The following is a 26,408-nucleotide window of genomic DNA, read 5'->3' on the forward strand; positions in this document are numbered from 1 at the left end:
TTGTTGTTAGAAATAGAACGGTTTAATGAAGAACTCTTCCTTGGAGTGGCACATACAATCAAGACCATCATTTTTTTTTTTTTTTGGCATTCTCTCACTGCTGATATCTAATGAAGTAAAATAATATTGCAAATAAAACATTTTTTTTATTATCCCTGACACCCATTGGCGGTACTTGTACCCAAATTTTGGAACCACTGATGCATCTTAATCTACCTGCTGGCATTTTATTGTCACAGATGTTTCCATGTCAGCATCTCACCAGGATGATGTGGGTGATCAGAGCGCCATTTCTTCCATCCCAGGTTAGCAGGCCAGCAGACATCGACCGCTGCCCAGCACCAGGCGGGAACAAATGGCAAAGCTCATCTGACCTCTGACCTCTGCCTCCCTCATCTCAAGAGACCCAAAGGGCAACACTGAGTTGCCTGGCAACCGTCACGGCCACAGAGCATCTGTCCTGACGAGGAATAACTCCATAACCCCACAATACATTTCAGAGGGAAATGCTTCTTTAAAAAATGTACAACAAAACAATGAACAAAGTTAGAAGAGATGAAACACACCATAAAATGCTAAATGCTAAAATTTGACTATAAATTAGATTATAAATTAAATTCTTCATTCTACGCAAACAAATTACAAGTCCCTTTTCTCGGCATAATACAGTTATTTTTGCGCCAGGATTGAACTGACTGAGTTTTTGGCTTTTTGGCTCGACTTAAACTAATATCCTATGAATCTCAGATATATTTGAATATATTTTACTATGCTGCATTGCTTATTTAGCCGACTGCATGATGAGAAAATGGAAACAGAGCTGCGAAGGCGCATGCTTCATGCTGAAACAATGAAGGCACTACAACAAAGCCCAAGATTGGGCTGTGTTGATTTTTTTTTTTTTTTTTTTTACAGTCAAAGCATTCCCCACACCCTCCCCCTTCCTCATACTAGAGCTGTACCACTGTCCCCCCGCCCTTTCCTCCGTAACAAGCAGAGTAACACCAAGTGCCAACCCCGGAGATGCGCGATAGACCCAGCAGCCACGGCGCGTAGAGCAGGATAACATATAACTGGAGCCTATGAATAATTCACACATCTTTTCTTCCAGTGAGACACAAAAAACAGGAGTACTGATGCTGCTTATAGAATGGGAAAACCTTTTCTGTTTTCTTTGATTTACCGAATCAGGATGCGATGAGAGGCTTATCTACAGAGCACTGAACACAGACGGCACCTAACCTGTTCAAGTTTGATTTGTGTGGAGTAAAAATCACTCCTCCTGCCAGCGGGTACTGATGATGGCTCTCGTGGTTCACCTGAAGACAGTCGCCTACCTTCGGGGGAAGGGAGACAGGATCGCCAAAGTTACATTCAGAGGTAGGGTGGCTCTTTTGGCATCAAATCACTCTGCATGTGATCTGCCCTGATTTGAAGCAGGGGAACTGGACGGGGTTCATCGGCGATCCTGGCTGCGTAAAAAGTTGGGGGAACTCCCGCTGGGTCTCCGGTCCCGGACCCAAATAAATCAGAGCGTTTCTATTGCGTCTCAAGTTTCCTTTATGTCTTATCTCCCAAATGAATATTGTGATAAAAGTGCCTATAAATATATTCTGCATACCATAAATCATTAAAAAAGAGAATTAGGTGCTATGAAGTCACTAAATACTGCTGTTTAATGTCATAATCACACTAAAAGTCCGTGGAAATGTCACAGTAATATTACAGTGATTTGTGTGTTCCACTTGTCCGTGCCTATAGGAATATTATGTTAGTCTATATAGCCTAGTGGTATAGAGATTTTAAAAAAGAGCAGTAGGTGAAGTCACCATAAACTGGCTGATTACCATAAACAAATCATAGTGCGAGGTAATATTACAGTTATGTTACACTGATTTCGTTGTGATTTCGTGATTCGTGATGTTCCACTTGATGTCCTTAGATTTTTTTTTTTTTTTTTTTTTTTTTTTTTTGCTGTAGCTCCCGAAGCCCGCGGCAAAGTGGCCAGTGAAATAGCCAAGCGCTTACAATTGACCAAAAAGCAGGATATTAATCGATCCGGGGTTTTCCCCTCTCGCTCCCTCGGGGGAAATTGCAAATCCATAGCTGTTATTTCGCGTTTTACAACTCTTCTGCAGCGCAGCCGTGCGGTCCCCGGCCGGGACGCTGCATCCTGCGGCTCAGAGAAAACAACTTATCACCACAGTGCGTGTGTGTGTGTGTTTTCTCTGAACCAACACACGGGGAGGCGAGAGGGCGGCTTGATAGAGAGAGGCGGAATAAACTCAGTGGGATTATATGATACATCGATAGTGCGCGCGCCTGTGTGTGTGTGTGTGTGTGTGTGTGTGTGTGTGTGTGTGTGTGTGTGTGTGTGTGTGTGTGTGTGTGTGTGTGTGTATTTCAGCACCTTGGAGAGCGAGCAGTTCAGTGTGTGACAGCTGACACATGTCGCATCTTGATTTCTGTTAAGTGCTTCCACCAGTGCCTCTCTCTCTCTCTCTCTCTCTCTCTCTCTCAGTTTCTGCAGCAAATGAGCAAATGCACCAGGGTCTTGATACTCCATGAACCATGTCATCCAAATCAAGGATTAGATCGTTTCCTCGCTCCCATATGGTCCAATTGTTGTTGCAGTTCCACCTCCTCTTTAATAGCCTGTTATTGCTATAGCCAGTGTTATTGGAACAACTACATTTTCCTCATGTGCCCTCTGTATTCACATATTGTGTCCGTCTTTGTGTTTTCCTCTACTCGCCATCACCCAAGTCCATTACAGTAAAACAGATCTTTGTATCAAAAAACAGATCAGTTTTTGAAGATTTAATCATTCCAAAATGGTTTTATACGGTATACTTTGCAGCTTTTCATTTGTTTACTTCACTCAGTGTGGCCTCCCCCATCGCTTTCATTTCTGTCAGATGCTCATTTGAGATGCTGTTGACAGCCTTGTTGGCTTTTCCCTGCAGGCTGTCAGCAGAGTTTCCTGAGTGCTTTCAGCTCAGAGAACTTCCTGTCTGGAGAGGAAGGGCTCTGTCAGGAAGCTCCCCTGCCCCGCTGTGGAGGCAGGTGGGGCGATGTTACGTAACTAAGATCCACTTCACATGTTGTGTCTGACAGGCGTGTGAACACAAAGAAACTTAAATTGGTAGCTAAGAAGGCAGCGATAACTCGAAACTGGACATCACAAATATCTCCGGAAAATAAAACCCATAAATCAGTGTGCTAATTTCATCCAAACGGTGATATGAGGAGCCATAAAGAGGCCTGGAGAATTCCCTGGCCAGTTAAGGCTCCTGTAGGTTGGGTATTATATGACACCAAGAACAATGACTAAAGCAAGCAAGAAATAACGCTTTATCATAGTAAGGTACACAAAATCCTGAGTAGACACCAAGGAAATGAGTGAGAATCAAAGCAACAATAAAGTACTTGTTAACAAACAGTTGACAACTAGCTGCTGAATAATCATCATTTACTGTTTAGTAGATAATAATAATGTTACTTGAAAACAGACTGTTAGATGCTGATGAACCCGTGTCTACTTATTAGTTCCTGGATATCTGTTAATCTGCATTATCACCTCTTTCTTAATGCGACTGTCTTGGTTAACTCTGAGTAAGATGTTACGTGGCATATAATCAATAACAACTTATGTCCTCATTACCTCTATGTTAGCTACTGTTAATGCATTCTCATAAATAAAGTAGTGCATCATAGTAAAGCTGAAACTAGTAATGCGTCATCATGGGTCGAACCCCCTCAGGTAAAACAGTGCAATCCCATTCACAGCTCATAAATAACTACCAAGGTATTACTACAAATATATCATTATTTCATGACATCTTAGCAGTATGTATATATACATAAAGGGACTAAAAAATGTAACAATTGGTAAAATAATAATGAAGTAATGGTGCATTAATAGTACTCTATTACTAGTACTCTATACTCAGTCAGTATTTTACTTAAAGGCACACAAAAATAGTAACTAATAGTAACTAGAAAGTAATTGATTTTGTGCCATTTACCACCTTATTCAGAGTTAACTGGGAATGGTGCAGTAAATGCAATGCAGACTGACAGATATCCAGGAAGTAATAATGCTGTCTAACATTAACATGGTGTCCAGTAATCTATTCTTATGTCATTTATCATTCACTTACTGTACAGTACTTGATTGTGAATTGGGAACTTGTTAACGATTTGTTAACAAGCTGCTTGTTTATGAATTATTCCTCTTTCATTCTTTGTGTGCAAAATGTTAAAACCAGCCCAGTCACATGAAAATAATGCCGGTGTTTTACCTCTACAAACCATGTTGAAATGTCATATTTTCAAGTTTCATGGCATGACATAAAACGAACAAAAAACACATTAGGAGGCGGGTGGGGTGGACTTTGCTTTTGCAGACCGCAGTTCAAGTCCTGTGTTCAGTGAGAAATTATGCTAGATTTTGTCCAATATTAGCAAACATTCGCTTATGTTTTGTAACGTTAACCACAACCTGTCCTAACCCAAACCAAGTAGCTTTGGAGCTATCAAAGCAAACAAAAGTGACTAAAGCAGCTAACAAGCAGTCACATGACAGTCACATGACACCAACGCAGGCTCCACCACATTGGTTATAAGTGTAATTGTTAATGTGTGATGTATTTTTGGTTCAGAAATGTTGATACTTCAAAGTATTTTCTTGGTTTGCAGAAACAGAAAATGGGAACATGGTATTCTGGCATCGCCAAAGCTGGCAACCAGATGGCAAAACTTTGCCACTGCACTTTGCACAATTATTAGGAAAAAGTTAAATGGTTTCTGATATCTTCTGGAGCAGCGATTCTCAATGTGTTTGGCCCATGACCCCTGAAAACAAACCAGTGCCTACTCACGTACAAAGATTACCTAACAACACCCCGGGGGGTCCCAACCCCCAGTTCGAGAACCACTTGCTCAAGAAGAAAGTCTTTAATGGATGCTCACATTTTCTGTCTATCTTTTAGATTCTGTTCAAAGAGTAATTCGCTGCTCTTGGCCTTATCAGAGAACAGGCTCTTGATGGTAATGCCAAGTCTCTGAACAGTAGCCTGCAGGAGAACTAACACAGAATAATGTGGGAAGTGTATATCAGATCTAAATGAGAAATTAAAGCTTTATTTCTGCCTTGGTGGGAGAAAGTCAGAATTACTATTTTAAGATATTCAATTTCAGCTTGCCTAGTTTATGAAGCAAGTTTTAGCCCCTCCCCTTATCGGCCTGCTTCCTAACCATCAGTCTTTTGCATTCACTTGGACAATTTCTTCCTTGGACAACTTGTTTCTGTCTCTTTAGTTCCCAGTCTGCTCTGGCTGAAGGACTAAAGCAGGGGCCTGAGCACTGCACATATGTCTTCTGAACTCCTTGCTGGAGATTTTTTCCTCATGTCCTCTGCTGGAACAGACAATTACTGCAGGTTTAGTTTAAACTGTGGTGTCTGGGAAGTGCAGCATCCCCCGTCCGGCTCCTAAATGGGTCAGGAGAAGAGGCAAAATCAAAGCACAGAATGGAGCAACAAAGATGAGATGCTCAGTGCCAGGGGAGCTCTGATTACAGCAAATAACACGCACAGCACATAATGAAAGAGCAATAAAGTGTCTTCCACTTTTCCACTTTTTGCCGCGACCCTTCCAAAATCCAGATGAAATTGAGGAGAAACTTGAGAGCGCCTGTGTGCACCCTTGACCGGTTTCTATTCATTAGTGTGAGTCTCGTCTTTCACCCCTTTCATATCAGTCTAACAAAACTGTACAGCCCTAGTATTGACGATCCTGTGCCTCTATTTCTTTTCCTTAGAAAAAAGTCTCTTTCAATGCCTCTGCCCACTGTTTTTCAACTGGTTATATTCTCACTCTTTTCTACCAAGGCCAGAAGGCAACCTGATTAGCAGTGTGTTGTTTTGGCTTGGTGCTGGAGCACCTTATGTAAGCTTCATATGATCTACTTTCCCAAACCCACATCTCTGCTGCCTGGATGAAAAGAGTGGCGTGTCAGCAATGCCTATATTTTGAGTTACGTAGGAGGAATGTATTGTCTACCTCTCTGAAATTTTAGGGGCTATTCATTTTTTAAAGATTTTTCAAGGGACATTTAAGATTGAGGGTGGGATTGATGAGAAAAACTGATGATAAGACATAAATGGGCTGTGTGAGAACAAGCGAACCCCATGTATGTAGAGATAATCTTGCTGAAGAAGCTGTATGAGCCATAAGATCCTTTCAATTTTTCATTTTGATTGCATTTTTGATGACTTTCACACCTCAAACTTCAGCTGATTTTTGCTGAGATCAGGGATAAGATCTGAGTATCCAGTCAAAGATTTCTGCACAAACTATTTTTATAGTATTTTTATAGACCATATCAAAGTCACGCCTCCACCACATCAGCTGCAGAGCTTCATAAAACTGTATAGATAAAGGCAAATTGAGCATGCACCCAAAAAGGTTTGAGTCAGGAGCAGGACAGATAAACATCAGCTGCAGGGAATAAATGTAGAATCCACACATTGAACAGGAGCTCCCATTGAATATTTAATCAAACCCTTGTTTCTTCTTTTCTCATAGACCCAGTGTCTCTGCAGTAAAGTTGTTTTATGTGTTTATAAATTCAGTGCAAAAAAAAGACAAGGCAGCACAATCTATTTTTTCCTGGTCAAACAATTAATTACGTTATCACAATTGGACTGACAGGTGCTCTAATTACCTTTGTATGTCTATATGTGTGCACTTGTGTGTGTGTGTGTGTGTGTGTGTGTGTGTGTGTGTGTGTGTGTGTGTGTGTGTGTGTGCGCGCGCGTGCGCGCGCGCGCGCGTGTCTATATGTGTGTACAAGTGAATATCATCTTGTCCACATGCACTGAGGCATGAACACCCACACAAAGCCTTAGACACATAAAGCAAACCAAGGGCAGACACACACACACACACACACACAATGGTTCAGTACTATTCATGAGCATCACAAAGCAACCAGCTGAGTACAGACAGCAGCACAGATGGGTGTATTAGGTTACAGTGAGTGACATGATAATTTGCTGTAGAAATGACTGGCTCATTGCTGATTATGTTGTAAAAACTGTGCAGCATGTAATGGTAAGGTTAAATTAAAAACACATTTACTGTGTGTTTGTATGGATGGCTCTTTCCATTAATCCACTCCTGTGTAACCACAAGGTCATCCCAGAGCTATGTCTGCTGATAGGACTGAATTTTTGGACTGAACTTTTATTTTAGCCGGTGCACTGCTTCACATTTGACATATTATTCATTCTCACATGCATTCATCTGATCGGCTCCACTGCAGCAGTCTCAGCTTCAGTGCCTTGCTCAAAGGAGAGTGATTTTCATTCAGTTTCCTCACCCTCATTTTTTTTTTTTTTTTTTTTTTTGCCATTTCAGGGAGCTATACTTGAGCAACCCTCAAGCCACAAGATAGCTTCTCTAAGCTCTTTGCCAGGGGTTTTCAAACATTTTCATGTTCAGGCCCCCTAAGTTGATTTCATGAGGTGGCAGGCCCAAATTTGAAGTGATTTTGCCCTATAGGGACTCTGATATGAATGTAGACCAGATTTAGTCCTCCTCCTCCTCCTCCTCCTCCTCTTCCTCCTCCTCCTCCTCCTCCTCCTTACTCAAATCTCACTCTACAGTGCAAAATCACAGCATATTGTAGCAAGTATTAATCATTAAACTGTTAACATATCATACTTGAACACAATCAAATTCAAAGTGATGGCATTAACTCATAATGTTAAAATATTCTCTTATTTGCTTGTTTGCATATGTATTTGTTTGTTTGTCCGTTTGGTATTGTAACATTTGAATCTCACACAGAGGAATTAAACTCTTCCTTATTTTACTGACGACCTCCTGAAAGCCTCTCAAGGACCTCTAAGGGTCAAAAAACCCCATTTTGAAACCACTGTTCCAGGGTTCTACCTACCACCCATATACAATGTAATGAAATGTGTATTGTAAATCAACTCTCCCTGTCCAGGTAAACTCTAATATGTGTAAAGGTCAAACGCAGCATTTGCAATGATGCTTTGAGTGCATGCTGCACAAACAAATTATTAGTTTCACTTTATCGCACTGTGTTTTCTCTGTTGTGTGTGACCTTTACAGAATGCTGATTAGTTTCGCATTATTCCTGTTGCACTGTGTATCTGAAGCCATTCAGCTGAGTTTCTCTCTCTCTCTCGCTCTCTCATCACATTCAGGGTCATTATGAGTCATATCGTAACCATTTATTTGTCTGCAATTGTATTTCGTCTCCAGTGGCTCCACAAAGCCTGTCGCATTTGTCTTTAACACCAAGCTTTAATCTTACAAATAGATTTTAGACGAATGTCAATGTTTGCTAATAGAGATATCAAGAGAGTCGCATATTCAACAAGTATCAAATTATGCTTGCGAGCGAGTCTTTGTTGTTTGTTGTTGTTGTTGTTTTTGAAACTCGACTGGAGTGCCACATTGGTGGGTTTTGCCCCACAGTGAGAAAATGAAGATAATCACATCAAACAACTTCTAGAGCCCCTCAAGTAACCTCTTATACTCCAAGTGGATTGAAACAAATGATCATAATTGCTTGTGAGCACTGTTTCACCCACATTTGTCTTGCATAAATGGATCATGCTCCACTGTCCACCCACCTAGGTACATTAATATGAGAATAACTTCCATGCCATTTGATTTTAATAGACTATTGAACTGTTTCTAACCTCCAGCATCCTCCTTACCTTTCAGGTTTGTCCTTCTACAGCCGTATTGCAGAGAACTGTGAGGAGGTAGCCAACTTTAATGAGGTCAGTAACATGTTTATTTGCTCAGCATGATAAAAATGGGATGTGGCTGTGAAAAATATGTTTGTGTTCCATTATATAAAAGATAACGATTGCTGTGCGCCCAACTTCAATCTGGGATTCTTGCCCCTGTACCTTGACACAGGCCGCTTCGGGGCGGACAATGGCTCCTTATCTTTATGCTCTTTAACATTTATATGAAATATTTATCTTGGCTTAAGTGATACAAATGTTGTTTAAAAGCTTCCTTGCTATCAGTTACAGGAAGTGATTGTAATCATTTGTTGATTAAATGTGTTTTTGGTGTGTTATAATCCCATCACGGATGGGTCACAAGATAAGACAGAAAAATAATTAAAATTCTAAATTAATTCCTCTGTCATGCAGTTTTCTACTGTGATAATGATCAGGGAGCAATTATCTTTCCACTTGGTGGAAACTACCACCTTGCAGTTTCCATTTCTTGCCAATTTGGACTGAACTTTAACCCTCCACATTTTGCCTTAATCAGCAGAAGTGGGGAGCCATTTGTTACAGTCACTGTAGTTGGGTATATTTTTGTTATTTATCTAAATGTGGACTCCGATTAATTTTTTTTAAAAAATCACTAATAGATTTAGACATAAGCTTACTTAGTCACATTTTAAATAAAGCTTTGGTGTTACGAGCTAAAATGGAAACAAAACCTCACCTTGTGATGTTACTGGCTCATCAGATCATGTGAGTGGGCCAGGCCAAGATGAGACACTCATCAGTTAAAACTGTGTTTTTTGCCTGGAAATAACAAAGTAATTATATTATTATGGTGCTTGTTGGTAAAGTTCATTTTATAATGCTTTCATTCTATTGTATTAGCCTGTTTACAGTCTGAAAAGTGCACAATAATACTCTAACCTTCTTTTGAATTTAACTCCCAGAGAAGGCAGCACTTTCACTTGAGCTAATAATTGCAGCCCTTCAATTTCCCAGTCAGTTCCTCCTGCAAGCGCGTCATTATTACACTTAACCAAAATCCTAGTGGTTCTCAATTGTAAATGGGCCATGTCCTGCCTAATATCGTCTAATGGTCCTCTCACTGATGGCCGATCAGGGCCTGAGAGAGGAGGCGGAGGCAGAGGCCTTCACCCATGCGTGTCATTGAACACTTGCTCCGGTGTGATTAAAGTCGACACTCCACTCCCCGCCGCTGTGGGGAGGCAGAGTTAGCACCCAAGTGGAAGAGGAGAGAGAGAGAATGATGCCAAAGTTTTGCCACCTAAATTAGACAGCGGTGAAAATGAACTCTTTGGAAGTGATTTTTTTTTCCCCAAATACTTTAGTGTCTAACAGATTCCATTATTCACAGGCAGGACATGGAACTGGATATGCCTTCTAGACTTTTGTTGGGGCGCTGCTAACGCTGGTTGGTTGGTTGTTTTTCACTGTCCTACTGTGGGATGTGGGGAAATGTTCCCAGTGAGATTCCTGTGGAGATTTGTCGGATTGGGAAAACACCTCAGTGGATTTAGATATAGAGTCATAAGTCATATAGGGCTGACATGGGGCAGGGAGGATGAGAGAGGATGAAGTGAGACATGAGCGATGGAAGAAATTTATAGGTGTGACAGGATAATATCAAGGAAAACGTAAGGAAAAAGAGAGCACCATACTTCGTTTTTTTTTTTTTTTTTTTGGAAAAAAAAGACTCTGGCTCTGAGTTGTGCTGCTTGCTTTTACAGAGAAAAACACATTTTTTTTTCCTTTAATGGGTTCACACAAAGAGTGCGACTTCCTTTTCTGATAAGCAGTACTTTTGTTTGTCGTCCAATCAGGAAAACGGCCAAAATACTCGACACCGTTTACATGCGAGCCTGCACAGATATTTCCTACAGAAAGGGTGATTCCTCTAAAACTTTATGCGTAAAATGAAAGAGGCAGAGGAAAACAAAAGGGAGTGTTTATGATGCTATCCTTGAGTGTTAGCTGAAATGGACCTGAGTGGCCGGCGATGACATGTGATCTCATGTGACAGCTTTACCCGATGCTCTCCCTTTGGTCCTGCGAGCCTTAATGCTGGGGAGATTGTTAGCATTGCTCAACATCATTTGAAATGCCTTCCCCTGGGACGGTTAGCACGTCCAACGTGGGTGGGACTCTGCATTTGTGTGTGTGTGTGTGTATGCTCTGCTGGTGTCCAAATGCACATGCACTGTTGTGATCTCTGCCCCCCAAACACTGGAGCGATTCCTTGTCACATCTTCCTCATCTGACGTCTTCATCCATGGCACTTGGAACATTTGCATGGCTCAGTAAGCTCAGTCCAAGCCCCTGGAGTTGAGGGCCATTAGCATTAGAGATGTGTGTCTTGTTGCTTTATGCATGGACTAGCACAACTGCCTTTGAACTAGTGTGCAGATAGACTGGATGGGGAATCTGTATTCATTATTCATTCCAGGGTGGGGGTTGGCTTTTAGCTGCAGCACACACACGGGCTTCCCCCTCACTAGTTAGACACAACTGGAGCAAAGAATGGAAAGCCCTGCAAAGACGTAACCACAGGGGCTTTTTCTACCCCTAGCCAACTCTGCCTGAGTGTGTGTGTGTGTGTGTGTGTGAGAGAGAGAGAGAGAGTGCACAAGCAAGAAGATGTATAGGCATATGTTTGTGTTTGGGTTTAACGTTAACAGGCACGATTTGAAGAGATTTGAACTATGCAGACAGCGCAAAGGGAATATTATGCAAATCTAATGAATACATTAATTTTCTTCTTACGCTATGTTCCAGCTCCTAAACTGAACGCACAGTCTAACTTTTTAATGAGACAGCCATGATTGCGTAACGCATAGTGCTGAATCCCATGACTTTTTCATGGCTTTTTTTTTCCAGAGTGTTGCATTCACTGAATGCTCAGAGGGGGTTTCAGAATCATTGTGTTGTTGTGGATGGATGTTCAGAAAACAACCTTACCTCGCTGCTGAAAGCCCTGATAGATACCCAAACCTTAACGTATGTGGTCTGGCTGACCTCAGAGAGCAGGATGAGGCCACACTGAGGTCACTTCCTTGAAATGTCCATGAAACCTTCCCTGATTGCCTTGACAAGTGTGTTACAGGAAAAATGGGTGCTCATGTGAGTCAATGTCTGCTGTATGACAGGGATTAGAGTGATGTTTTTGTTCTGTGTGTGTTCGCTCAGCATCAGACTGAGATGTTTCGGCTCCCAGGTGGAAGCTGATTGTATGCAAAATTGAGAGCAGGAAGGTGGTGGAGGGTGAAGCCACATTACATAAAACTCAAATTACCCAACTCACATTTTCATCAGTTTGAAACTGATGCTGGCTAATGAAAGTATAGTTCAACTGATAAACTGTAATTGATAAACTGTAAAAATAGTCATTGTGATGGATGGGTCCATTCAAAAAGCTAAATTACTGAGGCATTTACCTTTAAAAAATATTTTAATGTTGCAGTTCTAACTCCATATTCTGTTGGCCAGTTTACTCTTTAACCCTATAAAGCCATTTGTATCATATATGATACACGTTATCAAATAACACTTTGGACACTTCCCCTGTTCATCCTGGACCATACCATTGGCACTTCAAGTACTATCATATATGGTACAACAGAAAATCGTATAAAGACATATTTTTTTTATTTATTTATTTTTATTTATTTATTTATTTATTACATTTTGTTATTGGACTAAATAAAGGGTTCAATTTCAAAAAAATGGAATTTTCTGCCAATTCTTTCATAGTTCAGGCTTTATAGGGCTAACAGTGCATCACACTTGATGTTTTTATTCTGCACAGGAACTAGTGACTACAGCCTTCAGGTAGATGTAGAACATCTAAAGTATAAAGTCTCACAAAATGGAAATACTCAGTAATTATCTGTGCCAGGTGGCAGCCTGGAGGGGATCATGCATTTAGTCGTGTGTATCATGTATGCATGTATCTGTCTGCAGTTAATCTACCACTGTGACTATCTGCCTAATATTTTTTGTGCACAGTTATGACTGTATGACTGAAAACCTTTGAAAAACCTTTTTGATGCTGCAATCGAGTTTCTTGTTCTTGTTTTTTTTTTTTTTTTTTTTTGTGGTTGTTTGAAAACATTGAATAATAATAATTTCATCCAGCTGCTGAAATGCCTTGGTCAGTTAATTTATGCTCTCATGCAGACACTCTGGACACACAGCCCGTCCTGCAGTTTCTGTTCGTCACCCTCCTGCCCCCAGACACGCCTGGTGGAGATCTGCACTCTTCTGCTTCAAATTTGCACTGAAGTACAGAACTTGAGTAAATGTATGTAGTTACTCCCTGCCTTTGCTTATTGACCACTGCTCTACTGAGCGAGGAGAGGAGCAGCAATAGTCTGCGGACTTGCTGTAGACACATGCTGTAATATTTCCAGCGCTAAAAATAGTTTATGAACCTCATCAGTTTCTGGGATTCGGGGCTGCTCCAGGGAGGTGCTTCCCCAACTCGGAGTGTACTGAATAAATGATACCCTGAGTGAATGCAGCACACCTGCACAGCACTGCAGGGAGGCTTAAAAGATGTCTAAAAACAACTATATTCCCCAGGTATTTACATTTAGAAAGCCTCCTAGAGACTACATTTATAGATTTGTGTTTTTGTTTGACAGGGTGATACCGTTGCTTTTGCGTTACAGGTGTAATGTTTAGAATGACAAAATTGAACAAATATGCACACACACACACACACACACACACACACACACACATACAGACTCACACAAACAAAGGTATGGTCACCGCAGTTTCTGTGGGGAATGCTTTTCTTTTTCAGAGTGTCGTGGACAAAATAAAAATAAAACATTCCCTCCAGAAATGGTGGCATCCATCTACCTGTGTGTGTGTGTGTGTGTGTGTGTGTGTGTGTGTGTGTGTGTGTGTGTGTGTGTGAGCGGGCATCCATGTGCATCAGCATGTAACTGCTCTGTTTCATGGAGCCCTCTCAGGAGTGACTAGGTGTCTCAGTAAACATTAGTACAACATTTGAAAAATAATAACAAAAACAAGAGAATTCAGAAACGCAATCCCCCACATCAACATAACACACCTAACTGTATCTCTCTCTCTGGTGATTCATTCTGGAGATATTAAAAAAAAATATTTTTCATCTCCCGAGGTGATGTTCATGGTGTTGTGCGTTTGGTAGGTGCGCTAGGCACTTAAATATCTGACCCCGTCCGTACCGAAACGCCTATGGTGCATGTACAAGCTCATACATGTGTGTGTGCATCAACGTGCGGTACACTTAAGGGTCTCAGGTTTGTGGCACTATAGGAGACATCATACAAGGGTCACTATAATCAATAGGAGTCTTCCTCTAGGGGTCATACACACAGCAAATTTGAAAATAAAAAGTAATTGAGTCGCTGTTGCTTTGGGGAGATAATAAATTCCTTGAAATGTCAGTTGCAAAATGATTTTAAGTGACGCAAAAACAAAAGATGACCCTTAAATGAACACAAAACTTGGACTGTGCAAATTTCAGTATGGGGTTTATTAAAGCACAACACTGAGTCAATCAAAAGATTTCATTTAAAGTTCATATTGTCCAGTTGCTACACATTTAGCCACAGCCAAATGAGTGAAAGCTTCATAATCCTCTCAAAATTTCTGTCCTGAGTTTTGCTTGTATCCTGCTTGGCCCAGAGACAGACAGGAAAAAAAAAAAGACCTGGTCTGAAGTGAGATAGATTTTCTTGCCTGGTGAAGACGTTCTAACAAATGAGATGAACTGCAGCAGGGTTTGGCTGGAACAGAGGTGGGATGATTCTGGAGGTGAGCAACACATGGCTGTAAACCTTCTGCAGGTGTCTTAGTGGTGAGAAAATAAAGCCGTATCAGAGCCCTGTGGGTTGCTGTAAACATTATGGAGGTTTGTTTGTGACGAGCTTTGTGTTGAGGCAGCTCAGCCCCGAGTCCAAACCATTTTCAGCCAAGTTCACAGCCTCTTGGCTTCTAGAAATGCACAATTTTTAATTAAAAAAAAAAAAAGAAAGAAAACAACTTAGTCACAAGCTGTTTGGACTTGTCTTTTTGCCATTGTTATGGAGCATTTCTCTTTTTTTTTTTTTTTCAGGACACTGTACCAGACTAAAACAGTAGAGCCTCTGGTGTTAAAGAAAAAATAAACTCAGCATAAAAGTTTTAAAGTGCGGGGGAGGAACCAGCACACACCGTCTATTTTCTTGACTTTAAGGAGTTGTGGAGCAGCTTTCTTGACAAGTGTATTGTTCATTATCTCTGCACCATCTGGTCTTCCACAGCAGAAACTGGGGAGCTAATTGCAGTTTTATTGAGACTCAGTCCAGCTTGAAAGATATCAGATTTCAATAAGTTAACTGAAAAAAAAGTCTCCCGTACCTGTCAACTCACTGTGAGCTTTTATTCAGCTGAGAGAAAAGAAGAACAGTTTTATTCCAAAATGTGGCATCCACTATCTAGTAAAACTGGCACTCACTCTTACATAAAAATAAAACAGTTTTTGTGGTATTTTATGTCAGGCAACAGTTATTTTGCAGGGAAACTATTCAGGGTTTTGAAGAAAATCTGTATGAAATCTGCATCTGCAGGGCTTTTCTTCTTCTTTTCTAATATTTACACTGTAATCATGTGCCTGATGATAAAGCAGCAGCAATGGCAGCTGGCTTACCATGGCTGGCCAATTTTAATAAGATCAGTATATGAGAGATTCTGACAAGCTTAAAGGGACAGTTCACCCAAAATACAAAATATATTTATTTATTTTCCTATATTAACCCAAGTAGTCTATCCATCTAGATAGTTCCTTTGTGATTTGGTAAGGTTTTCCAATTTGCCACAATCTTTCAGCACCATGAAGAGTTGTGTTGGCAACTATTGCCTTCTAAAAATACATTAAAGCCTATCTATCCACCTCTAATTCATATTCTCTGGGAGCAGATGGATAGAGAACCAATTGGGAAATAGTTCCCAGCAAAACTCATCTCCTCCAAGGGGCGAGGATTACATCAGGTGTCCTTGTGTTTGGTTTTGGAAAGAGCTGTTGCTGCTGAGATTTCCACATGCAAATTTCTGATGGTTTGAGCTCCACAAATGAATATCCAGCTAGCCACATTGCACTGGCGACAAAGAAGGTGGCAGTAAACTGAAAGCCTCACCAAATCACATAGAAACTATCACTGCATAAGGGGGTAAATGGGAAAATATCTGCTTTGGGGTGAACTCTTCCTTTAACAATCATTTGACCTTGGCCTATGAAAGACTCTAACAGGCCCAATGACAATAAGGTTTTAGCACATGCTTTTTAATTTGACATAAATTACCGTCCCATACATGGAGGATGACTCTCTATCACAATAGAGAAGATGCCGTCTCCATGAGGAAATAAAGAGAAGGACATTTACAGAGTTCATTATGGAAACTTTGGAGCTTGCAGGGAAAGTGACATGTGAGAAACAGAGCGGGCATGGACATAAAAGGACAGGATGGACAGTCCAATTGGAAAAAAGTAAAGTGAGAGGGAAGGGGGCTGGCGAGGTCTGTGAATCGGACAGGATCGAGTTTCTCAGCAGACGCAGCTTATCACAGATGCCGTTTCATCTAGACTCTAGAGTGTCACACACCCACACAGAAAGGGAATTTAGAAAAGACGGGACATGGAGTAGAGAGACAGATATTTGATGTGATCGGTTTTTCATCGCTCACTTTATTTCCGTCTTCCAGTACGCTCCTCCTGTCACAGCGGCGAGATCAGATCAGAATCACAATGTGTAGGACAATCTCTTAATCGCCAAGCATGAAACATGCCTGAGAGGCCTCGGCTGGTACAAAACCACACAGGACCTCATGTAACGTGGAAGGAGACCAGACAAATATTTAGATAGAGAGCAAAAACATACAATCAGTATTAGTATAAAATCACTATGAAACAGAATAAAAGCACCAATATCTCCAAAAAGACAATTTTGCTGTGCTTTGAGACACCCACTTCAGGCTTTGAATGAGTTTCATTTAACCCAGAGTGAAAACAGTGCAGCTTGCTCGACCTGTAAAGCATCTCACAGACTTTGAGTTCAACTGTGGAAAATGAATCACACCGATGTCAGACGATCAAAGTTTTTCACCTAACAAGAGAGTTATGTAAAACTGACTGGCATGTGGAGTGTAAGGGAGAAAGAGAAAAAAAGAATATATTATTGAAGGATGTTGAATAATGCAGGTAAATGCCAAGATGTGTAGGAGAGTGAAGCCCCGGCATTCAATAATTTACCGTTGCAGAGGTGGACTCTCTGTTGTGCTGTACACAATGCCAAAGAAAGACCTGAGTCATCCAGAAAATCCCAAATATTATACTGTATATTGAGCTAGCTGGTAAAGCCTGCTGTAATGAAAGGACATACTGTCTTCTTTCACTTTACTACCTACTGCTTCTGTAAGCTGTCTGCCCTCATCTCTTTTATCCTTTAAGCATACCTCTAAGCCTGGAAAAAAAAAAAAAAAAAAACAAGTGCAGGACTGCAGATGTTGGCATCATCAAAAGACCAAAACTCAACTATAAAAATGTTAAAAGACAACACACACTGCAAAAATCTCTTCCTTAACAAGACAACTTGTCTCATATTCAGTCTTAAAATGCATTTTAAGCAAGTGGAAAATTCTGCCAGTGGGATGAGATAATCCCTCTTGTTTCTGATATTAATTAAGCTAATATTAATAGCCTTATTCTGCCTTGTTTCAGCGTATTAATACTTGTTGCAGAACAAAAAAAAAAAAAATCCTGAAACAAATGAACGTGCATTGGAAATAAGTAGCATTACCTCATCGCTTGTTTTAAGAAAAATAAGAATTTAAAACTGAATTTAGAGGCTAAATTATTTGTGAAGATGGCTTTTTTATTTTTTATAATTTTTTTTTTTTTACAGTGGCACTATATACAGGAGGTTTCTAATTATAGTTGCAGCATATTTCACCAGCCTGTTTCAGTAAGTGAGCATGAGAGAGGGAGAGAGAGAATGCAAATGGTTCATAATTCATCACAGAGGTGTTTTCATTCTCCGTGTCCATGGCAACAGTCGTGAAGTATGTCGGGGTGGTGAACAGAGGAGCCGCAGATGACCCGGTCACCCCTCTGCTCACCACGGTGCAGCAGCGGCGGGATCACAGCATTAATATCTCCTCTTCAGTTCAGCGTTTAGCTCCTGTGATAGGCCGCTGCAGCCTCGGGGCTTCCGGTAGATCACACCTGTCACTTTTAATGAGCCGCCTCATTCCTCCAATTAGGCCGCGCATCGTAAAGTACAGTATCTATGAAGCAGGGAGGTTAGTGGGAGATCAGGGAGTGCGATGCCTGATCCCCAGACAGACTCTGAGAATAGAGAGGAGGCCGTAAAATACAAGCAGTGATGCGTATTATTTTTTTTTATATGTGTGCAGGGAAGATTGCTTTTCAGAAGCAATACAGTATCAAACTTTTCTTTATCCTTCATAGTAGAATACCGCAGAATTTCTTACAGAAAAAACAGAGCAAAACTTGGTTGCAGTGTGATCTCATATTTTTCTTCTGCTAACTTAATGATACTGCTGAAGATCGATTATGAATACAACTTTACATTCAAGTTTTTCCAGATTATGTTCATTTCAGATACATCAGATTTTTTACCACAGTCCTGTTCAGTGAGCACTCTGAGTACCTGTCATGTCTGTATCTGTCCTGTGTCAATATGTCTGGGTAGGTGTGAGATGCCGTCTTCTGTTTACTGCAGAACAAATCTACCTACGGGTACTAATAAAGTCAACTTGAACTTGAACTTGAACTAACCACAGGACCGACAACTATACATTGCTAACACTACCAATAAGGAACCCCAAGGAAAAGTATTGTAATTACACAAGAATACACATATCGTTTAATGACATTATCTCTATTGCAAAATATAGTTTACAAACATTTAATACTTACATACTTACATAATAATCCTTGTTTTCCATAGTCTTACACCAGAGATATGAAGGGAGATATTCTACTAACAAGAGGACACCTACAGGGGGCGATGTAGAGCACTAAAACTGGGTTAAACGGGTCAGATGAACAATGGTCAATGTGACTTTTCCAGAAAATCGGCTCTCTAAACTATAATATATTTTTCACTGTGCACTGTGTAGTAAAAATGACCAGACAATGATGAAGAAGATGCACATTTCTCTGCATTTCTCAGTGCTTGTGGAAATCTAATGAAACTGCCATAATTTTATCATTTTCAAAAACCTTATAATTACGGCTTCATTATAAATATTGGGATGTCTAATAATAACAGTAGTGAGTCGATTTACTTGTAAATAGTTGCAAAGAAATGTAGTGATCATTTTCATGACTCATGCTTTTTTCCAACATCAAGACATGAATTATGCATGAACTCCCATTCGCTGCCATTCAGGATGACAGATGAGCCAGACGCTGGAATCTAAACCTAAGACAATACCACTGGCTGTCATAGGTTGTCATTTAGAATATGGACAAATCAGACACTAGAGCATTGCAGAGGGATTGTTCTGAAGGGAATGACAGGGAAGTGAAGGAAAAAAAAGACTGAAGTATTCATTTATAAAAATAATCATATATGTATATATATATCATGGCATATTTTTGTCTCAAATTGTTTGGAAATGCTGCGTTTAACTGCTCAATTTCACAAAACATTCTCTGAGGGTGGATGCCCCCGTAATGCCCTGTGTATCTGGTGTTCCAAACCAGCACCCATGACTGTCATATATTCTACTCTGTTCATATATTCTACTCTGTTCATATATTCTATTCTGTTTAAGTGGACTGCAGTGCACCTTTTCTTCTGTTTCACAGCAGTCAGTGGCTGTGGTTAGGCTCTCTCTCTCTCTCTCTCTCTCTCTCTCTCTCTCTGTAGGCTTTACCAATACAGTCAATCACTGCCACTAATAGCCAAACTTATCATGTCTATATAACAGGTTCATATAAAGTGAGTTTGATAAATCAATTTATTACCAACAAACTTAATCATCATAAGGCTGCCGTTACTTTTTCATGTAGATTGCCTGGATCCATGCTTAGTTTTCTGTGTGAATGAGCCACGCTTTATTTTAATCCCATATCATTTGCATAAAATGGTTAGCAGTTTTTTAATGCAACATGCTCCATCAGCTATTCGTGCTTTCATCTCTTCTGCAAAGATCGCTGTCACTAAAACATGGACCTCTTTCTCCTGCTGTTCTTCAGCTCATTGGCTGGCCAGTATATCTCAGCTTTGCCATCTCTTCTATAGCTTTCACCTTCCAAAAATAATGTTTATTATCACTTCACAACAAAAAGGCTTTGGCCTCTTTAAAGCTGCAATTTGTTGGTGTGTGATCCCATGATGGGTTTTGTTAGGGTTGCCATGGCAATTACACATTATGAGACAGTATCCATAAAGTAAGCATGGTACATTTTGCATCCAGTGTTAATTATTGACTTCCATACAGGTGTTTGCTCCATTTGCACCTTCAATTCAACAGAGAGACACTGCATTGCAAAATGTTTCTAAATATATTTTAGTTTGGAGGTGAGTGTGGACATGAGCAAACAACTTCTGCATGGCATCATTAGAGTGGATCCATAATGATGATTTTTTTTTTCTCAGAATAATGAGATTGTAGTGGATCTTTCGATACCTGCACACCCATTTTTTATTTTTTATTTTGTTATGTTTCCAAAAATGTGAAAAACAAGTTTGAGCAGTGGAGGTAATTGAACAGAACCAAATAGCTTGCTTCATGTGAAACATTTTGCAGCAGAACAACACTTTGTTCTTAACTGTCTGAAACTCTCCTCCAAACTCTGTGTTTGTGTGTGTCGTGTTGCTGTACTGTTAAACCCTGTTCCCGGGTGAAGCAAATTAAACCCTTTCCCTTCCTCAGTTGAATGGATTCTATCCTCTCACTTTATGCTTTTGTGTGGAGTGACTATTTAACCCACAGTGATGCTGCCTCTCTGGCAGAGTGGCTGTAAAGGCACCATGCACCATAAACAGCTTACCTCCTGGTGTGGTGGATTTCTCCATGTGTGTTGCTTCAGAGATAAATACCACTGGTCAGAGAATGAAGACGAAAAGGGGCTGGGAGACACACAGATCGGCCTTAATGGATTTGCACTCGCTACAATGAGGACTCTATAGTCAGTATATCTGTGTGTGTGTGTGTGTGTGTGTGTGGGAGAAGACCCAAGAGAGAGATGTGTACCTGCACTTTACACAAATGTGGCTGGATGCTCGGCACCTTGCCAGTGACTGCAGTCTAAAATTACTACTGCTCTTACTTTTAAATTTATGTGACCGCCCTGCGTCTGCATTAAATAAACCAACAAATAATTACAATTACTGTGGGCTGCATGTGCCAAGAAAGCTACAGTGTGTGTAAACATGTAGTAGTATGTGTACATATACGTACCATATGTAGGTCCATGCCTCCAGCTTGTTCCCTTAATTCAGTACTATTAAAGGAGCAGTTCATGCAAAAACAAAAAAAGGATATTCCCACTCACTCACCTACCTACCTTGAAATGTATCCATCTGTCTAGGTTTCCATATATTAATGCAGCTCTTCACATGCACAGACGGTTTGAGCTCCACAAGCAAACACCCATCCGGCCTCATTGTATTTTTGTATGTAGGGAGCCAGGGAAGATCACAAAAGACTGGAAACATCACCAAAACATCACGTAATTAAGATCAACTCAAGATAAGATGCAAAATGGGGGCAAGCAGGAAAATATATTTTCCTCTCTATTTTGGGTAAACTGTCCCTTTAAGATACCGTGTTGCTATCCGAGGTTCATCAACGGCAGCCTTGGTTGTGTGCTCTCATCCATTGAACATTAACACCATGCTGGGGCCGCTCTCTTTAGGCTATTCAAACAGACTGAAACAGATTTAGCAGTAAATGAGACACAGTGCTGCTGTATTAGCTATAATCTTATCCGGCGACCGTCACTGTCGGGGTCTTGTGGACGCTGAATGTTGCCATGCATGAGATTTGGAAACATAACTGAGGACGGGGACTGTCTGCTAGGAAACTACAGACTTAGTGCTCTTTGCTTCAGGGCAAAAGTTTAATGGCATACATGCTGCACACACATGCACAGACACACACACACACACTTCCAAAACATCCTTGAGGGCACTCTCTAGCACGCTCTGTTACAGTATAGCAGGTGGGAACCCCAGGATTCAGTAATGGGACAGACCTGATGGATCGCTTGCCTGACTGCCTGACAGCCTGCTGTGTTCTCCTGAATGAGAGGGCAATATCAGCAGGGGGGGAATGAGCTTTAAATCACCAACCCCACCTCCATCCCTCTTCCCCAAAGTACAGTAGGCTGCCTTCTGTGGTGCTGGAATACAGTGGAGGAGGCTGAGAGATGGTTTACCAAATTTGAAAACAATATACTACCTCGTTATGTTTAATTAATTGCTGAAATGAATTCCTTTGCATGAAATGGCGGATGTTTTCAGCACCAAGTCTTCATTTGATAATTTATCTAGTTCAGTATCTTGGAAAGGCAAACAAGGCATCATTATTTGGAGTGTGTGATAATGCCAGCGATGTGGCCCATGAGGCAGACAGTTATGTGATCTCCCCCTTCCGTACATCTGTTCCTCTGTCCAAAAGTCTGTCACCAGGATAACTCAAAAAGTACTGGACAGATTTGCATGAAACTTATTGGGAAGGCTGGTCATAGGCCAGTGAAGAAGACGTTAACTTTGAGCCGATCGACTTGGAGGAGGCAAGACAATGGCTTAGCGCAAACAGGGCCTTAGTTTCCGATAGTATCAATAAAACCAGGCAGGGAGGTTGGTCATGAGCGAAGGCAGCACTGGCTAATTTTCCCCACTGTTTGCCCAAAAGGGTCATGATATATGACAATAGCATTGCCAAAAGGGGGTGGGGCTAAGCACAAATAGCCATATCTTCCAGCTGTGAGCCTTGGTCTACACTTGGTATGCGCTCTGCATACAACAGCAGGATGTTTTAGCATTTTGCGAACTAAATGAGGCAAACCCAACTCCATTAAATTGGTTTACAATGAATAAGGCTGTCTGTCTGCCAGTGCAAATCCAGTAGCAAGAGATTTGGGCATTGGCCAGCAGACAGTTGTTTCTCTAAATTGTAGTAAATTTCTAATGTTAAGCAGTTTTGGTTCTTTACTGGTCTGGCAAAAGCCATCTACTTCTTTCATCTGTTTTCATTCAGACTACTACAACTCTGTGTTTCTTCTTCAGTAAAAAGCCTCTCGTATCTCCAGCTCCTCAGGCAGTTTCCTGTTGGCCGTTCCACAATGTAAATTAAAAACAACAGGCAGTCAGTTCATTGCCATCAGGTTTTTGGAGCGAGTTCAGGCTGCCTAAATCAGTCCCATCTTTAAAATCAAAACACATTTTCTAGACTTGTGTTGATGTAATGACCCTTTAGTTTTGTTTTGACCTCCCTTTTACAACGGTAATAATAATAATAATAAAAACTTTACTTTTATAGCATAATTTGTCCAACAGATGCAACTCAAAGAGGATAAAGAGAAAGTGCATACTGGAAAAAAAAACACAAAAATGAATAAACAAAATGGAATAGATTAAAATGTATACATATGTGTGTGGTACTTCCCATAAGATATAAGAAAATGGAATAGATTAAAAATTGAAAACAGCCTTCAAATAAATAAGAGACTTATAAACAAGCAGAAGGACTAAAATTAATTATGAATACCTTGGGTATCCAGTGAAGTATAGGTAAAACTTGGGTAATGAGTTGGCTCTTCTTAGTTTAGAAGCAGAGTTCTGAATAAGTTGTAGCCTATCGATTATCATCTTAAGTCCAGTGAACAGAGCATTGCAGTAGTCTAGCCTGCTTGATATAAACGCATGGATAAGCTTTTTGGCATGTGGCTGGGTCAGAATGGGCATACTCTGGCAATATATCTAAGATGTAGAAAAGATGTCTTTGTTTCCTCATTAATATGTAGTACAAAACCTAAGTCAGAGTCAAGATTGACACCTAAGTTTGTCACCTCTGGTTTAAAAAAGGGAGTTACGTTGCCAAGTCTTCTCCTCATTCAGTTTTAGAAAGTTAGTACTCATCTATTTATTTATCGCCAACAGGCAAGAAGTCAGAGAAAAGAAGGCATTATTATCTATAGGTTCTACAGAGATGTACAGTTGTGTGTCATCAGCATAGCGATGGAAATTAAGGTTGTAGTCTGTTGTCATGACCTAGAGGAAGCATATGTACAGCTATAATGAGAAAAGAAGAGGACCAAGGCATCTCCCTTGTGAGACACCAAAGGATGTTTCGTACCTGTTTGATGTTTAATCCCCTAACAAAAAATCTTTGATCAGTAACATAGGAGCGGAGTCAATTTTGGACACAACCACTTGTCCAGATGATCTAATAGGATATTGTAATCAATTGTGTTAAATGCAGCACTAAGGTCTACGTAGGAGAACTAGAACCAAGACTTTGTTTAAGTCAGTATCGCATCTTAAATCATCGAGTTATCAAGTTATTTTGGTGTGAGCGGTCTCTGTGCTGTGATGAGGTCTAAAACCTGATTTATGAATCTTGCATTACTTTTATATCTCTCACTACACATATCAGTCACTTCTGTTGATTGATATATATATATACTGTATATATACACACACACACACACACACACATATATATATATATATATATATTTTTTTTTTTTTTTTTTTTTGAATAAATGTAATATTATTATAAGAGTTGTTGTACGACTCTATGGCTTTGTTATGAATCCCAGTGCATTTACACAGCCCTGAGCAAGATACAGTACATCCACAAGGCTTAAGGTTAGGGTTATAATGGGTGAGGATTTTGTGGCTGTTATAAGAAGGATGTTTTACTGAATAAGCCATAGGCGCAAAAAATTGTATGACCAGTGCTTGTAGGCGCATCTTCCCCAGAACTTCATTGGGATTCATAATAATAATGCATCTTTATGATAATCTTGCCAAAACAAAATCTCAAATACTTATTTCAATAAACTATTTAAATGATTCAGATCATATGAACTCCAACATTCGTCCTCTAGTGATTTGGCTGTGTTAGTAACAACAAACTGCAGCTCAGCTAATAACCAGCATCAGAGCTTTGCTTCATATCAATCATATGGGACAGGCCATTTAACTGTGATGTGTGTTCAGGCCAGTCTGAATAGAGGGAAATTGCAATACTTAGTGGCTAATCAATCTTAGACAGCCAATTAACACAGACATCACTGGGAGGATTTCTGCTGAACCTAATTTAAGAAGGTAAACAATCAAATCTGCCCTCACAGTCCTTTTTAAAGACACCGGATCTTATCTCAAGGATATCAGAATAAGATGTTCACGTTGATGCTGAATATTCATTTGCAAGTTATTTTGTTTAGATGCTCCTTTTCTTTTGTTTTGTCCTCATAATGGAAATGTTTATCAGTATTTTGAGCCAGTGCTCTGAAAGCCATAAAAGCTGTTTATAGTCATCAATAAAATATGATCTTTTAATGTATCCCCATGGCGAAATTAATAACTTTGTTGAGTCTGTTTTCTAAGGCTTTAATGTTCTCTTTCTCTTTCAGACATTTCGATGGCCCATTGCCAGCAAGCTGGATGGAAATGAGATGCTGGAGATCCAAGTGTACAATTACAGCAAGGTCTTCTCTAACAGGTAAGGTAGAAATGCACCTCCCTGGTTGTCCTAAAAAAAAATCACATTTGCCACACCACACAGAGTTTCCACAGTAAACTGAATTGTAGTTTGAGTTTAAAGAGCCCTTTCTGTCAGTCTGTGGCCAATCCACAATGACATGTGGTATATGTTATGGGCCTAAATGCACTTTAGAGTGTAAGCCCACTGCTCCTGAGAGCTTGTGCTTAATTGACTCAATTGAATGACCAATAGGCTGAAAACCACAAGGCAGGCTGTGAATGACTTTTCCATAGAGGGGGAGTGGAGGTAATGAAACAGTATTAGATCCCCGTTAATGGACGTATCTGTCACTCTAAGTTCCCCAAACAATCAAATCATGAACACCACAACTAGCTATCATCAGGCAGGGAGTTGCAGTGGAGGGCTCTCCTGCTGGACCTGACATTTTGTCAGTCATTTGATCTACCTGCAGTGTGTATGTGTATGTACGTAAAACAATAATGGCTTGGTGGGTTGATTTCATATTTGCCATAGTGAATAGAATCTGTTTTCTTGCCTACACATCTGCTTCCCGTGCAGAACACCAAATTGGCTGAAAGATAGAGAGGCTGATTAACAGTGAGGTTGTTGGTTTTTATCACCCAGCACAGCAGGGTCTGATCCAAGCGAGAGCTCCTGGCTGGCATTACATTAACAGCACCTTCAGTTGCTGCCAAAGTGCCCTGGAGCAAAGCAAATGAACCCCAAATTGCTTCAGGGGCACTGCACTGCTCCTTAAGGAATGAATCTGCATGAGCAGCTGTAAGTTAATTGACTGAAGTGAAAATTGAAAGAACTGGATTGAAAGTAATCTCAGTAAACATCCTCTTCTTCT

At 40.4% G+C, this 26,408-nt stretch overlaps 1 protein-coding gene across 1 annotated transcript in view; it reads left to right on the forward strand.

The window, feature by feature from the left end:
* The first annotated feature begins 1,072 nt into the window (after positions 1 to 1,072).
* The window catches only part of otofa (otoferlin a), a 91,588-nt gene continuing 66,252 nt past the window's right edge, over positions 1,073 to 26,408 (forward strand). Inside the window, exons 1-3 of the mRNA XM_030047354.1 lie at positions 1,073 to 1,380; positions 8,769 to 8,827; positions 25,464 to 25,552. Of these exons, the coding sequence (XP_029903214.1) occupies positions 1,299 to 1,380; positions 8,769 to 8,827; positions 25,464 to 25,552 (230 nt within the window). The 5' untranslated portion in view covers positions 1,073 to 1,298. The remainder of the gene's footprint in view (positions 1,381 to 8,768; positions 8,828 to 25,463; positions 25,553 to 26,408) is intronic.

The sequence above is a fragment of the Myripristis murdjan genome, chromosome 24 (genome assembly GCF_902150065.1).
Source record: "Myripristis murdjan chromosome 24, fMyrMur1.1, whole genome shotgun sequence".
NCBI classification, from domain to species: Eukaryota; Metazoa; Chordata; class Actinopteri; order Holocentriformes; family Holocentridae; genus Myripristis; species Myripristis murdjan.